The following is a 15040-nucleotide window of genomic DNA, read 5'->3' on the forward strand; positions in this document are numbered from 1 at the left end:
TTCCACCCACTACATCATGTGGCAGTAGGTGAGCCCACGTCAGCTACTGACTAACTTCACTGTAAGGGACAGCATTCTACCCCCTCACAGCTCCTAGATTCTCACCTGCGGCTGTTTACGATCTCCTGAGGTTTGTTCCCAACTGTTGGGCTGCTCATGCTGTGTAGCGCTTCACCTTATTTGGGTGCTCACAAGCATGCTCTCACCTGCAGGCAAGACCTGTTTCCTCACTGGTTCTGCGAATGCTCACTCGGCGGCCATAAGACAGAATTGGTCCGGAGCACTTCCTTCAGCCCTGCCCATACTTGCCTAGAGTGGGAGTCTCTTCAGAACCCTCCACCACACTTACCGCTGTCGATGACAAATTGAACATTGTCCTGACTTCCATAGAAAAATGCCTTGTGTCTTTATAGAACAATGTCCGAGTGGTGAACCTTCCTGAGAACGTAGAAGGCCAGGATGCAGTGTCCCTACTTAGAGGCGTGGTTCCGCAGTTTTGTTCCCTCCACTACCATCTAGCCCTTCTTTTCAATCGAATGGGCACACAGAGTGCTGACAAGGAGGCCCCTTGCTGGCGACTTGTCGAGACCGCTGGTGGTGCATTTGTTGCAATACAAGGACCGTGATGTGAGCCTGAGAGAGGCCTGCAAGCTTAACACTCTGGCAGTGGACAATACATGCGAGATAATCTTCCCTAACTATACGTTGGCAGTACAATGTCAGTGGAGTTCTTTTCTTGCTGTCAAACGCAGACTTCGGAAATCTTACATTAAATACTCACTTCCGTCCCAGGCATGTCTTCAGGTTGTGACAGATGGTACATTGCTCTTCTTTACGAACCCAAAGAAGCCCTGAGGATTGGGCAGTGCGGTGCTGGGCCATGGGGATCACCTCTTCACAGTCACTGGCGGAAAGGTCGTTGGCCCCGAACGGAAGCTGTCAACACTGTAGGAACCCTCTGGGCACAACAGCTGTCTCAGTCATCACACTCGCCCAATCTGGAGCAGGTTATACAGGAAAGAAGGCAGGCGCTGCAGGCGGCTGCAGCATTAGGAGTTCCTGCTCTATCTTCGGATCCTGACTGAGATGGCTCTAAATCGTCAAGAGATGAGGAATCCTCAATATCCTGCTTTCCTTCACTGGGCTCCATCAACTAATGTGACTCCAGAAACAGCAGACAATCACCTTTGAACTCTTTCTGGTGGTGAGACACCTTCATGTTTGTGCATTCTCTTCGTATGTCCCAACTGTAATGTATATTATTTTGGCAACAGGTTCTACATGGCTTCTAGAGGGGTGGAGTTCGGCATACATGTCTATCTAATTTGCCACCCGTTTGTACTGGAATAATTCTTTAGTGTACTTGCAGTCCTGTGCAGTGGATGCTTTGCTGTGTTGTATGAACAATGTTACTCACCTCTCACTGCACACAGAGCACACTCTTTTACTAGCTCTGTGGTGTTACAGGAGACCTGGCACTGTTGTACAGACTGAGCTTTGTGGGACATGACTTTTAGCACTGGTTGGCTATGGGGTCTGCTCCCAATATGCGAGACCTGTCCTTACTAAATCTGTATAACTGCCAATCTACTAGTCCTATGTGCTGCTCTGAGTGTGGCACCTACCCTGTGCCTCTCCTTAAGGTCTAGATCTCCAAACCTGTGCTCTGGGCCTGTTGGGGGCACCCTTGTTGCTAATATCTGGCTCGGACTCCCAATATAGTAGGTGCTGTGAATGCCATATGTTCGACACTATTTAGCTGGCAACTGTGCTTTTCCTCCTGCTATCTCAGGCTGGCTCCCATGCAGAGCTTTCCTGTTGGCTAACTATGCAGAATCTGCTATGCCTCGCATGTTAGATGCTTGCTCTGGGAGCCCTAGGCACTCCCAAGCCACCTGGCATTGAGGAGTTTTGCACCCTCATAGTCCCTATATACTAACACCTACCCCCCTCATTAGTTGGCCTTCACTGATGTCAGCCGTTAACAAGTTTGGGCAGAAACATGTTGTCCCTCCACTCTGTTATTATGAGTTCTCTCTTGTTGGCTTTCATTGGTTCTTTGTTGCTGCCTGTACCTACCCTGAACATGGGCTCCCAGGTGAGCTTTGCACCACTTCTCTAAATTGAGTCTGATACCCCTTACACAGCTACCACAATTGCTACCACTAATATCCTGGAACATTTGGGGCATGCACACTCCTTCCCTTCTCGTAGTTACGCATTATACTCCTATCTCTGTCGTAGGGCGACACGTTGCATTTCTGCGGGAATCTCACCTAACTAAGAGAGGCTGTGCGCTGACAAAAGCGCTGGAGGGAACAGGTATTTTCTACTAATTAATCCACATGAACTTGTGGGATTTTAGTCTGGATAAGAGCGGGGGTATCCTTTGTTATAGTTGCCACAGTTACAGACTTGAAGGCGCATTATATCTTTATATATGGTAGATTACAGGGCCGTCATGTGTTGCTTGGAGCAATATATGCACCTAACTCCGTGCAGGCCGCCTTCCTGGATACTCTATCTGGGACTGGAGCTGACCCCCTGGTTTATTGCTGGGGACTTTAATAGTATTCTGAATGTTGAGTTGGATCGCTCCTTTCCCCCACTTCCTTGCACTGTTGCCACTTCGAATGCATTGACACTAACTGGCAGGCTAAATCACTGGAGTCTTCTGGTGATTGGATAATGCCTCAACAGCTTATTTGTTCTATTCACACCCTCATGAACTTCATGTCCAAATTGATCGCCTGGTTAGCAAACCGGATCTAGTCCCCCACATTGTTTCCATTGATGACCCCGGTAGAACTCACTTTGACCATAATGCCCGAACACCTCCGTATATGCTGGGGCTGTGGCCCCACTCCTATCCCAACATGGTGCTTACAAACATCAGCTCTAGAGGATCCTCCCTTCTGTGTTTCCCTCAGCAACAGCATATCGGTATACTTTGAAATTGACAGTGGCACGGCCACATCTCATCTAGTTGATTGGGATGCCTTCAAAGTAGCTACCAGAGGACATTGCCTGGGCAGTGCCCTGAATATGCACCGCCAGCTCAATAGTGAAATCTTCCAAGTAGAGAGGGCAATGCTCCACTAAAACGCAGGTGGACTACACTATAGAGGACAAGGAGTGCCTGGATAAAGCGTGTCGTGAACATGCTGCATTACTGGAGATACTTTGCTGCCTCTCTGAGGCGGACAGATCGGGTGGCAACTTGCTTGGCTAATCTGACCAGATCAGCCACAACGTCACATACGAGCAGAATCTGGGGCTCTCATCCACATGCAGAGGGCTATACAAGCTGCATTCATGTGGCACTACACTTCCCTCTACATATCGGCATCCGCTGCATCAGTGGCAGATGTCGGGCTCTTCCTAGCTAATGTCTCAATGCAAGTACTACCGGATCAAAGGAAAGAACTTAATAGTGTCATCACACTTTTTTGGCATCAAAGAAGCTATATGCATGCTCACATCTGGCAAGATTTTGTGCCCTGGTAGGCTACCGCCTGAGTTTTATAAAATATACACATCCCTCCTTCCCCCACGCTTGAAGGAGATTTACCACAAGGCTATGACCGTTGCTTGTCTTCCTCCCTTGATTCGCAAAGCTCTTCTTAGCTCTTACCTAAACCAGGCAGAGATCCGTCTGAGCTGGAATTTTATAGACCACTTGCAGTCTTTATTGCGAACTGCGAAATACTCTCTAAGATTCTGGCAGACCACCTGGCCCCCCTGTTCCCCCATCTGGTCCAGCCACACACAAATGGGCTTGCACCGGTAAGAAATACTTCCTCAACCTGCACAGGTTCGTTCGCATACTGAAGTATGCCTCTGCTGTCTGGCACCAGGCAGGCTGTCTGGTGCAGGATCTAGAAAAAGCCTTTGAATCACTGGAGTGGACCTACTTGTTTGAGTTACTTCATTCGCTTAATCAAACTCCTTTACACCCAACCTTCCGCTAGGGTAAAAACTGGCCACCTCATCTCTGACTTCATATCGATTTACAGGGGCACCTATCAGTGATGTCCACTGTCCCCACTGCTATTTTCTTTAGCAATGGAACCGTTGGCTCACGTCTCCCATGTGCATGGTCAACAATGGGGCATTCCGCTCGGAGACGGAACTCATTCAGTCTCCCTCTTTGCAGACGATAGGCTCCTTTACCTTGGGCCCTTGGCATGAAATAGGACTTCATAGTTGTGGTGATCTTAATCAAGATGGCTTTCTCCTTCCCATGGAGTAACTCTTCACTGTCGCCAGGCTTCACCCGGGTCAATTCCTACTATACAATTCCCCTAAACAGGCGCAATACAGCAGGAACACACGGTGCACCTAGTGATTCAGTATTTGCATGTCATAGGGCCGGGCCACCATTTAATAAAATAGTTTGCTAGCTCATTACGTATGCACGCTACGGCGTCTTTTACATCACTATGCTGCTACTGAGATCGCAAGCAGTGTCGCCCCTGTTCGGGCAAAGAGTAGCAGGGCAATCTGAAACAAACACGTTAGTTAGATTCCTCACTTTAGAATATCCCCAGGCATCAGACTGGATTCGGAAGATTTTTCGTCAGCAATACCCCTTGCGCGTCGCTAGGCGTCGTCTGCGGCTCCGCGTCCGTCGTCGGCGTCGTGCGCCGGAATGACGTCGTCGGAGTACTTAGACGCCGCCCTCGCGCGCTGACGTCAGTTCTTCTTTTTTCCGCGCCAGTAAGCGCAGATCCGGGAGAGCTACCCCTTTAGTCATTTTTTGACTAACTTTTTCGATCCTTTTTGATCTTGTCTCGACTCCGGTGCCGGTAGGATTCCTGGTTTTAAAGCCTGTGCTGACTGTAGCCGCTTGATGTCGGTTACGGACCATCACCGCCGGTGCCTTTACTGTTTGGGCCTCGACCACGACGCGGAGTCGTGTTCGGACTGCAAGGCCCTGACCTCGAAGGCTAGACGGGAGCGGTCCCGTAAGCTTCTCGAGATTCGCCACTCGGCTCCGCGCGCCTCTCGATCCCGGTCCAGGAGGAGGTCCAAGGATTGGACGCGGAGCCGCAGCCGACGTCACCATCGGTCATCGGGATCCAAGTCTTCGGGTAAGTCGAAGCATTCCAAGAAGTCCAAGAGGCGACACCGCTCTTCGGACTCCCCTCGCCGGTCGCGCGACTCGGCCGAGGGTCAGGGTGGTTCCACCCCCGCGGCTCCAGCGGAGCCGCAGGCGCCGCGCAAGTCCCCATACCCACCGGTCCCTGGGACTGACGCGACGCCGGCGGAAGTCAGTGCCTTCCTCTCGGCCATGAGGAGCCTGGCTCCGCCGTCGACGCCCGCTGGCGCGCCTTCGGGCCCCGCGGACCCGACTGGGCTGCCTTGCCCGCCGGCGGCTCCGGCGCCGTTGACGGCTCCGGCCTCGACGCTGCAAGCGCCCGAGGGACCCGTTCTCGAGTCCCCGCCGACGCCGGTCGACCTCGTAACGCCTCCTCCGTCGACACCGGTACCACCTCCGACGTCGACTCCGCTCCACGTCGAGCCCCAGTTCAGCCCCACTCCGGGCCCGGTGCCGGTACGGCGTCGATGGACGCCGCGTTCGGCGCCGCTAGAGACACATTATGTCTATCGCCCGGCTCCGCTCCTTCCTCCTGTATACCAGGAATCGGATGATGGGGACAACTGGGAGGGATCCGAGGATCCTATGGCCCTTCAGGCTCAAATGTCACAGGACTGGGCAGATGAACTGGGGGAGGCCAGTGGCCTGGATACCTCTCCGGACACTGGATTCGTCTCTCCTCCGACTGTGGCTTCGGAGGAGGGCGCTGCTTTCTCTGTGGTGCTGCGCAAAGCGGCCGCAGCCCTTGGGCTCGAGCTGCCTGCCGTGGCTGTGAGGACTAACGTCCTTACTGAGGTGCTTCAGTCTGCAGCAAGCTCCACTGAGCCTCTGCTGCAATTCAATGAGGCCCTCATTGACGTTCTGCAGGGCACCTGGTCCAAGCCCTCCACAGTTCCTCCTGTGGACAGGACCGTCGCCAGGCGCCACCGCCCTGCTCCGGGCGACCCCAGTTTTCTGTCCCAACACCCTACCCCCGAGAGCCTGGTTATCCAGGCCTCTACCTCCCAATCCTCCTTCCCGACCGCTCCCCCGGACCGGAATTCCAAGAGACTGGAACAGTTTGGCAAGAAGCTGTTCTCCTCCCTTAGTTTGGGCCTGCGGTCTTTGAACACCGCTTGTCTCTTGGACCGTTATTCCCACTCTCTGTGGGATGCGGTGGAGGACGTGCTGCCCCTGTGTCCGGAGGAGGTCCGGACACGACTTACCCAGGCTCTGGCCGATGGGAGGGATGCAGCGCGACATGCTATCCGATGTGGGCTTGACACCACGGACTCGCTGGGTAGGGCCATTTCTACCACAGTGGCGCTTAGACGTCACGCCTGGCTGCGGTCCACGTCATTTTCGGGCGATGTCCAGAGCACTCTCATGGACAGGCCCTTTGATGGCACTCGCCTTTTTGGCGAGAAAGCGGACAGTGCGCTGAATCGCTTTAAGGACTCCCGGGCTACGGCCAAGTCCTTGGGCCTCTCGGCCCCGCGGTCGCAAACTTCCGCCTTTCGCCCCTTTCGTGGCCAAGGAAGGGGTGCTCCTCACGTCAGCCTAGCCACCAGCCGCAGAACCAACCTGCGCGCGGTCGCGGACGTGGTTTCCGCCGAGGCGGTTCTGGAGGACGACGAGGTCAGCCCACATCCACCCCGGCAGCATCCGCCTCAAAGCCTTCCTAGTCCGAGCTTTCAGGCCCATTCCACGCCAGTGGGTGGCAGAGTTCGCCTTCACCTGCTCCACTGGCGGTCCATCACATCGGACAGGTGGGTGCTGCAAATCGTCCGAAGGGGCTACTCCCTCCCCTTCGAGACGACCCCTCCAGCCATGCCACCGCAGCACCACCGTATCTCGGGGGATCATTTGAATCTTCTCCACGAGGAAGTTTTGGCCCTCTTGGCCAAGGGGGCCGTCGAGCGCGTTCCGAGCCCAGAAGTAGGTCGTGGTTGTTATTCCCACTACTTTCTGGTGCCCAAGAAGGGCAAAGGGGGCCTACGCCCTATCTTGGACCTCCGGAACGTCAATGCCTTCCTCCGGAAGGAAAGGTTCAAAATGTTGACTTTGGCTCAGGTTCTAGCTGCCCTAGACCCTGGGGACTGGATGGTAGCGTTGGACTTGCAGGACGCATATTTCCACATCCCCGTCCTGCCGGCCCACCGGCGTTACCTGCGGTTCACGGTGGGTCAGGAGCACTTTCAGTTTACCGTGCTCCCCTTCGGCCTTACCAGTGCCCCTCGGGTGTTCACGAAAGTGATGGCGGTGGTCGCAGCTCATCTGCGCAGATCAGGGGCTCCAGTCTTCCCCTATCTCGACGACTGGTTGTTGAAGGCGGGCTCGCCCCAGGCAGTCGTCTCCCACCTCCAGACTACGGCGGATCTCCTGCATTTGCTGGGGTTTTCCATCAACGTGCCGAAGTCACACCTGAGTCCCTCTCAGAAGCTCCTTTTCATCGGAGCGGTTCTCGATTCGGCGCAGTTCCGGGTCTATCCGCCGGAACAGCGGGTCCGGGATATTCAGGCCCTGATTCCCATCTTTCGGCCTCTATCCTGGGTTTCGGTCAGGCTAGTGTTGCGGCTTCTGGGGCTGATGGCCTCCTGCATCCTACTAGTGCATCACGCCAGGCGGCGCATGCGGGCTCTGCAGTGGGACCTGAAGTTTCAGTGGGCCCAGCATCACGGCAACCTGTCCGACCATGTCTTGATCTCGGAGGGCACTGCACAGCAGTTGCAGTGGTGGCTCACGGACCGCGATTGGGTCACGGGCAAGAGCCTCTCCCTTCCCCAACCGGAGCATGTCGTAGTGACGGATGCGTCCCTCCTGGGTTGGGGTGGCCATATGGGAGAGGCGGAGATCAGAGGCCTCTGGTCTCCGGCGGAGTCTCGTCTCCACATCAACCTGTTGGAGTTGAGAGCGATCCGACTTGCACTGAAAGCCTTCCTTCCCTCTGTCAGGGGAAGTGTCGTGCAGGTGTTCACGGACAACACCACCGCCATGTGGTATTGCAACAAACAGGGCGGGGTGGGGTCGTGGACCCTTTGTCAGGAGGCTCTGTGCCTCTGGACGTGGCTGGAACACCAGGGCGTCACCCTAGTGGTTCAACATCTGGCGGGCTCTCTGAACTCCAGAGCAGACTAACTCAGCCGCCGGTGCATGATGGATCACGAATGGCGTCTGAACTCCGAAGTGGCGCAAGGTCTCTTTCAGCAGTGGGGAGAGCCTTGGTTAGATCTATTCGCCACCGAAGAGAACGCGCATTGTCAGCAGTTCTGCGCATTGGAATTTCCAAGGCGGCACTTGCTCGGCGACGCTTTTCGTCACGAGTGGAGTTGCGGTCTGTTGTACGCCTTTCCGCCTATACCACTTCTGCCCAGAGTGCTGAAGAAGATCAGGCACGACCGGGCCCAAGTCATCTTGGTGGCTCCGGATTGGGCACGAAGGTACTGGCATCCCGAGCTACTCGGTATGTTGACCGATCCTCCGATACGTCTGCCCCTTTGGGAAGATCTTCTGTCGCAGCAGCAGGGGACGGTCCTCCACCCGAACCTGTCCAGCCTCCACCTCCATGCGTGGAGATTGAGCGGCGGCAGTTGATGCCATTTGACTTGCCTCCTGAAGTCTGTGATATCATTCTGGCAGCCAGGCGTCCCTCCACAAAGACGGTATACGCCTGCCGGTGGAACAAATTTGTGGCATGGTGCACAGCAAAGGCTGTGGATCCCCTTTCCGCCCCTCTTTCTGAGGTTCTACTGTTTCTTCTTTCTTTGGCCCGGCAGGGCTCTGCCCTGGGCACCCTGAAAGGTTATCTTGCTGCCATCTCTGCCTTCTTGCGGCTTCCTGATCAGCCTTCTCTTTTCAAGTCCCCTGTAGTTACACGCTTTCTAAAGGGCATTACTCACATGTTCCCTCCTGTCCCTTTTGTAATGCCTCAGTGGGACTTGAATCTTGTTCTCACATTTCTAATGTGTGCTCCCTTTGAGCCTCTTCATAATTGTCCTCTTCGTCTGCTGACGCTTAAGACTGCTTTTCTGGTAGCCATCACCTCGGCTAGACGGGTGAGTGAGCTCCAGGCTTTATCTTCAAAGCCTCCTTTTCTCTCTGTTCATCCGGACAAGGTTGTCCTTCGGCCTCGTCCCTCCTTTCTTCCGAAAGTGGTGACTCCATTTCATCTTGGGCAGTCTGTCACCTTGCCCACCTTCTTTCCGCCTCCGCATCCTTCCAAAGAGGAAGAGAGGCTCCACCGTCTGGACACAAAACGTGCGCTCTCCTTTTATTTGGACCGCACAAAGCAGTTCCTGGTGGACGACCAACTTTTCGTTGGATACGTGGGTGCTAAGAAGGGGAAAGCTGTGCACAAACGGACCATCTCTCGTGGGTCGTTTTGTGCATCAAAATGTGTTACTCCTTGGCAAAAAAGGACCCTCCTGTTGGGCTGAGCGCCCATTCTACTCGGGCCACAGCGGCTACTACTGCTTTGGGACGGGGTGTCCCTTTGCAGGACATCTGTCAGGCGGCGACGTGGGCTTCGCTACACACGTTTGCCAGGCATTATTGCCTTGACAGCCAAGTCCGGAGGGATGGCTTCTTTGGCCGTTCTGTCCCCCAGGACTTTCTGGTGTGATCTTGGTTCGCAGACCCACCACCGGGGATGGTATTGCTTGGGTATCTATTCTAAGGTGAGGAATCTAACTAACGTGTTTCTTTCAGATGAACAAGTTACTTACCTTCGGTAACGATGTATCTGTAAGAAACATTAGTTAGTTAGATTCCTCACCGACCCACCCATCCTCCCCGTTCTGCGAACTGACATCTAGGGTTAAGGTTATCCTTTTCAGGCCCCTAGATTTTATTTTTGGCACCAGTGTCGGTCTTTGCATGGCTCTGCGTTCCTGGCGCGGAAAGCTATGTACAAGAACTGACGTCAGCGCGCGAGGGCGGCGTCTAAGTACTCCGACGTCATTCCGGCGCACGACGCCGACGACGGACGCGGAGCCACAGACGACGCCTAGCGATGCGCAAGGGGTATTGCTGACGAAAAATCTTCCGGATCCAGTCTGACGCCTGGGGATATTCTAAGGTGAGGAATCTAACTAACTAATGTTTCTTACAGATACATGGTTACCGAAGGTAAGTAACTTGTTCTTCTGGCATACCCAGCCTTGGTGTCCTGTAACGCTTGTTTTAAATTTATTCAGTACTTCATATTGCACAGGGCCTACCTTACCCAATACAAAAGCTACTGCAACTTCCACTGCACAGACACCTTGCCGCCTCTGCTGTTGCCAGACTCTGATTACCTGAATATGTTTTGGACATGCCCTGAACTGGGAGAACTCCCAGTACTGGCTAGGTATCACAAATCTCTCAGCCTGCTGTATGGGGAACCTCTCGTTACACACATGGGAGGTGTGACTGCTAGGTATGTTCAGACGCACCCAAAACAATTAAGTAACTGCGCGGTTCTGGGACCTGGCTCTTTTGCTAGTTAAACGTTTGACTACTCGCAGATGGCACTCAACCGCCCCTCCTCAGCTCTCTGCCTGGGCTCACTCAATGGATCCCTGGGCTCAGGCTGAGAGCACTGCCCTGCACCAGGAGGATCTCAGGGGCTTGCATAAATACCCTATTTCTGCTGGCTGGGACACTCTAATGACTGAGGTGCAGTCTTCTCTGAGGGACGATACCCTGTCTCCTTAATTGCATTATTATGCCGAATGCCCAACCGCTGTTTTTGGTTTCCCAGAATGGCACCTCCATTCTTGAGAGATATCCATCCCTCCACTTCATGTAACCGCTATTTCCTTGCTCTAATACTGGACCGGTTATCCTTGGTTTTTTTTGCATAGGCATGGGCTGGTTCTCACGTTCAAAGTTGAAATGTATTTTAATTACTCTGCAAGCCCATGCTCTCTCCACTCTGACGAAGTAGTGCGCACACTCCTATTAACTACTGTTCTGCGCACCTTGGCTATATTTGTTATGCTTTTAATGGAAGTGCATTGTATCACAGTGTTGCCACCTGTATGCTCTACTTGTAGACTACTTGCTACGCTATACCTGTAAAAATATAAAAAAGCTTAATAAAAATATGTATTTTTTTTTAAAAGGGGGTTATTATGAGCTTTCTTTTAAATTAATAATGCCATTGAAATTTGTTTTTGGCTTTCCTTACAATAATTGACCTTCTGTATATTTGAGCTACAAGCTCGAGCCTGCAATAGTTTATGGATATAGGCACCGTTTTTAGGTCGAGGACCGTCCGGTCTGCCGAAGGCAGAACCGGAAGTCATTAGGTCGAGGACCGTCCGGTCTGCCGAAGGCAGAACCGGAAGTCAGAGATTTAATGTTTCTTAGAGTGGCTATTTAGCCCGCCTCTCTTTTTGCTTCTCCTCCATTGACTGGCTTCCTAAACGGAGGCCAGCCATTGGAGGAGAGAGCCGTCCCTCCAAATAGGCTCCGTCTTTTTCAGATTCGGGGGCGTGTTCCGTGCGCTTCTTTCCACTTTTTAGCCACGCCCCCGAATCTGAAACCACCGCTGCGTTTCTCCGAGGCATTGCTTCGCCTCGGAGAAAGGCAGTGGTGTGCTTGTCTTTTTTTCCCCTCTTTTATACACGTTTCTTTACCTTTTCCCAACAGTAAAGCCACAATTGAATTGCTCTCTTAGGTTGGACATAGAACCCCCCTCTGAAGTATCAAACATCTTTGCCTTCAAGTGCTCATGACTGTGCCTGAGGGGTTTTGTTTTGTATATTTTTGTCATCAGAGCTTCGTATTCCTGTCTACGGGACCGGTCGCATGAGTCTATCGTGGTGTGAAAAGTGAAGCATCTTGCTAGTGAAAAGATGGCTCCTTATTTTCGTGTAAACAAAGGTGAAGCAAAAGAAAATCGCCGCCTTCCTCTGCACCTAGGATCCTGGCTACTGTTGAGTTGCCTACTGATTGTTTTGCGTAAATTAAATCAAGGGCCAGAGAAAATATAGGCGCCGTGGTTAAAGCACGAGTTGAAATCGGGTCACTGTGTGGCTGCCGCTTCAGCTGCGCCTGGCCCAAACCTGTGCTCAAAGCACGCGACGCTGTCGAGTTTCCTTTAGTCCTTTTTCAAATCAACAGCTTTATATTTCAATTAAATAGCGAAAGCACTAGCACATTAATATAGTAAGTTCTAGCATAATTAAGGTGCATTACTCAATGTAACTCAAAACAGTGTTACTTAAATGTCTCTACAACTGGCATCATGTACTGTTTTCCCACGGAAGCCTTTTGTAGAAGTGTTCGCATCTTCATATCTTGCTGAGCTCCTTTTCCTGTTATGAAATAATATTACCAGCATTTCGTGTTTTTTAACCAAGGTTAATCCTCCCGCCGTTTCTTATTGCCTGTTTATCAAGAATAGTTGTAGTACTAAGTCAAGGATACGATCTCACCTATCTTGGCAGCAAACAGAAACCCATATGCCATGGCAAACCTGCTGAAAAGATATACCTATCTATTATTTTAAAAAAGCAGCAGTGAGTGGTTTGGGACGGGCATTCTCCTCGGAGAAGCCGGTTTGAAATGAAACACACATCTTGTTTGTGGTTACAAAATGTATTTAACTCTTCTTCATTCATACATTTTTGGTCTTTAAGAACAAACCATGTGTAAAAAGGGGGGTCGGATTTCCTTGTGACTTTGTTTTTCTCTGATCGCGCAGTCTTAAATACCGTTATATGGCACACGGAAGTATTTTTGCTTGCTAAACGCTTGTGTGTTCACATAACAACAAACTCTCTCTACCTCACTACTCCACTCTATCTCACTACCTCACTATCTCACAACTTCTCTCTCTCAAAACATCACTACCTCACTCTCTAGCTCACAACCTCACTCTCTCTCACTCACTACCTCAATCACTCTCTATCTCACTACCTCACTCTTTCTATCTCACTAACTCACTTTCACTCTCTCTTTCACTACCTCTCTCTATCTCACTACATCACAACATCACTCTATGCTTATATATCACTACCTCACAACATCCCTCTCCCTCACTACCTCACTCTTTCACTACCTCACTCTTTCACTACCTCACTCTCTCACTACATCACTCTCTCTATCTCACTACCTCACTCTCTATCTACCTCACTCTCTATCTCACTACCTCACTCTCTATTTCAATACCTCACTCTCTCTCTCTATCTCACTACCTTACTCTCTCTCTGCTAATGCAGTAGGTATCACATATGCAAAAAAAAAGCTAATGCCAATAGAATTGACAATGCCATTTATTTAGGGATACAAAAATGATAAAAAAATAATGAGCAATACCAATAGCTCTACCTATAATATTGCCGAGACCATTGCATTGTAAATGCTTGTTTAAATATTACTGTTGTAATACTAGTTACAGTCATGCCGTTTACAATTTTTTTTTTCCCTTTCTTGATAGTGGCCGGTGTCCTTGGCTTTGTCATTGGGAAGATATCATATATAGGTGTGTGCCAGAGCAAATTCCATGCCATAGGCGTGCACCCATTTGGAAAAGACTTCCGTCCACATCATAAAAGGTATGGATTATTTGCACCTTCCAACAAAAAAAGTAACTAATAAAACTCTCTCATTACATTTCTTTCGCTGCCAAATGGACTTGGGAGCCTGACTGTTTCCAGTAATATAATATGAACTAAACACCCCACCCTTGCTCAAACCACAATTTAATTCCCCCCTTGTTGTAACATGTTTATGGTAATAATTTATTTTTAGTAGGTGAGATAACCTTTTTATCCATACAAAATATTTAGTTGTTTTGTTCTGTACCAATATGCAACCTTTCAGTTGCTTTGCAGTGCCAAGATTGTCACCGACAATAGTGATTTTGCAGTCCGTCATTCTGTTGATTAGTGGATTCCAGGGGGTTTCTTTGATTGGAGCTTTTGGTGTTGAGATGCCATTGAAGCAGCTGATTGGTGGCTTGATGCATGCTATGGCATTTTCTTTCAATAAGTAATAATAATATAAACATTTAATATAGCGTACGAATCACTCCCGAAGAAGTAACTCAGCGCTGCACTAATAAGCAGGAGGAACTTCTTAAAAGAGCCAGGTCTTCAAAGCCTTCTTAAAAGCTATAGTGTTTGAGCATAAGCAAAGATTAATGGGGAGTTTATTCCAATGATAGGGGGCATTGTAGGAAAAAGATCTATCCCCCTGATTTGAGGTCCGAATGCCGGGGATAGTCAAAAGAGCCTTATCCGAGAATCTAAGGCGTCTCACCGGTTGATAAGGAATTAAACGCATGGACAAATAGATGAGGCGGGATTTGTGAAGTGCCTTATGTATCAGACAGCAGAGTTTAAAACTGGCCCATTTCCTGATAGGCAACCAATGAAGATCCCGAAGAATGGGGGAAGAGTGAACGAGGAGGGAGGTTACAAATAAGTCTAGCAACAGTGTTCTGTACCTCCTGCAACTTTGTCAGCAAAGAGTCACTTACTGATGTCAACAGAGCATTCCCGTTGTCCAGGCGACTGATTATAAGAGCTTGGGCCCAAGTTTTTCTGGCACTGTCAGGGAGCCAAGGAAGAGCCTTTTTCAGAAGCTTCATAGAGGCGAAACATGAGCCGCAGGTGGCGTTTACTTGGTCCTTCATGGACAGAGATGGATCCACCTTCACTCCAAGATTTTTCACAGACTGTTTAGGGTAAGGGCTGGGACCAATTCAGGCGGCCACCAGTTAGCAGAGCTAGGGGTAGAGGCACATACGATTGAGGACTAACAGTTGTGGGACTGGAATGGGCTCTCATAGAGGAGACCAGGGAAGTTCAGAATTCCAAAGATCAGTGCTTCCCCTAGTGATGCATTTCCCTTCATGCTTCGCCCATCCAAACTTTATTGGTTGGTTGGGCTGGCATTTCTAGATATGGATTTTGTGTGCTGGTTTTGTAAGTAGCACAGAGGATTTTAAACCTGCTGGTGGGCCTG

At 50.8% G+C, this 15040-nt stretch overlaps 1 protein-coding gene across 2 annotated transcripts in view; it reads left to right on the forward strand.

Moving 5' to 3' along the window:
- The window catches only part of OCIAD2 (OCIA domain containing 2), a 108902-nt gene that overhangs the window by 70300 nt on the left and 23562 nt on the right, over nt 1-15040 (forward strand). For both annotated transcript variants that reach the window (XM_085642113.1, XM_085642114.1), the window contains one exon: nt 13509-13626. In XM_085642113.1, the coding sequence (XP_085498239.1) occupies nt 13509-13626 (118 nt within the window). The remainder of the gene's footprint in view (nt 1-13508; nt 13627-15040) is intronic.

This window comes from Triturus cristatus, chromosome 2_2 (genome assembly GCF_964204655.1).
Source record: "Triturus cristatus chromosome 2_2, aTriCri1.1, whole genome shotgun sequence".
Classification (NCBI taxonomy): Eukaryota; Metazoa; Chordata; class Amphibia; order Caudata; family Salamandridae; genus Triturus; species Triturus cristatus.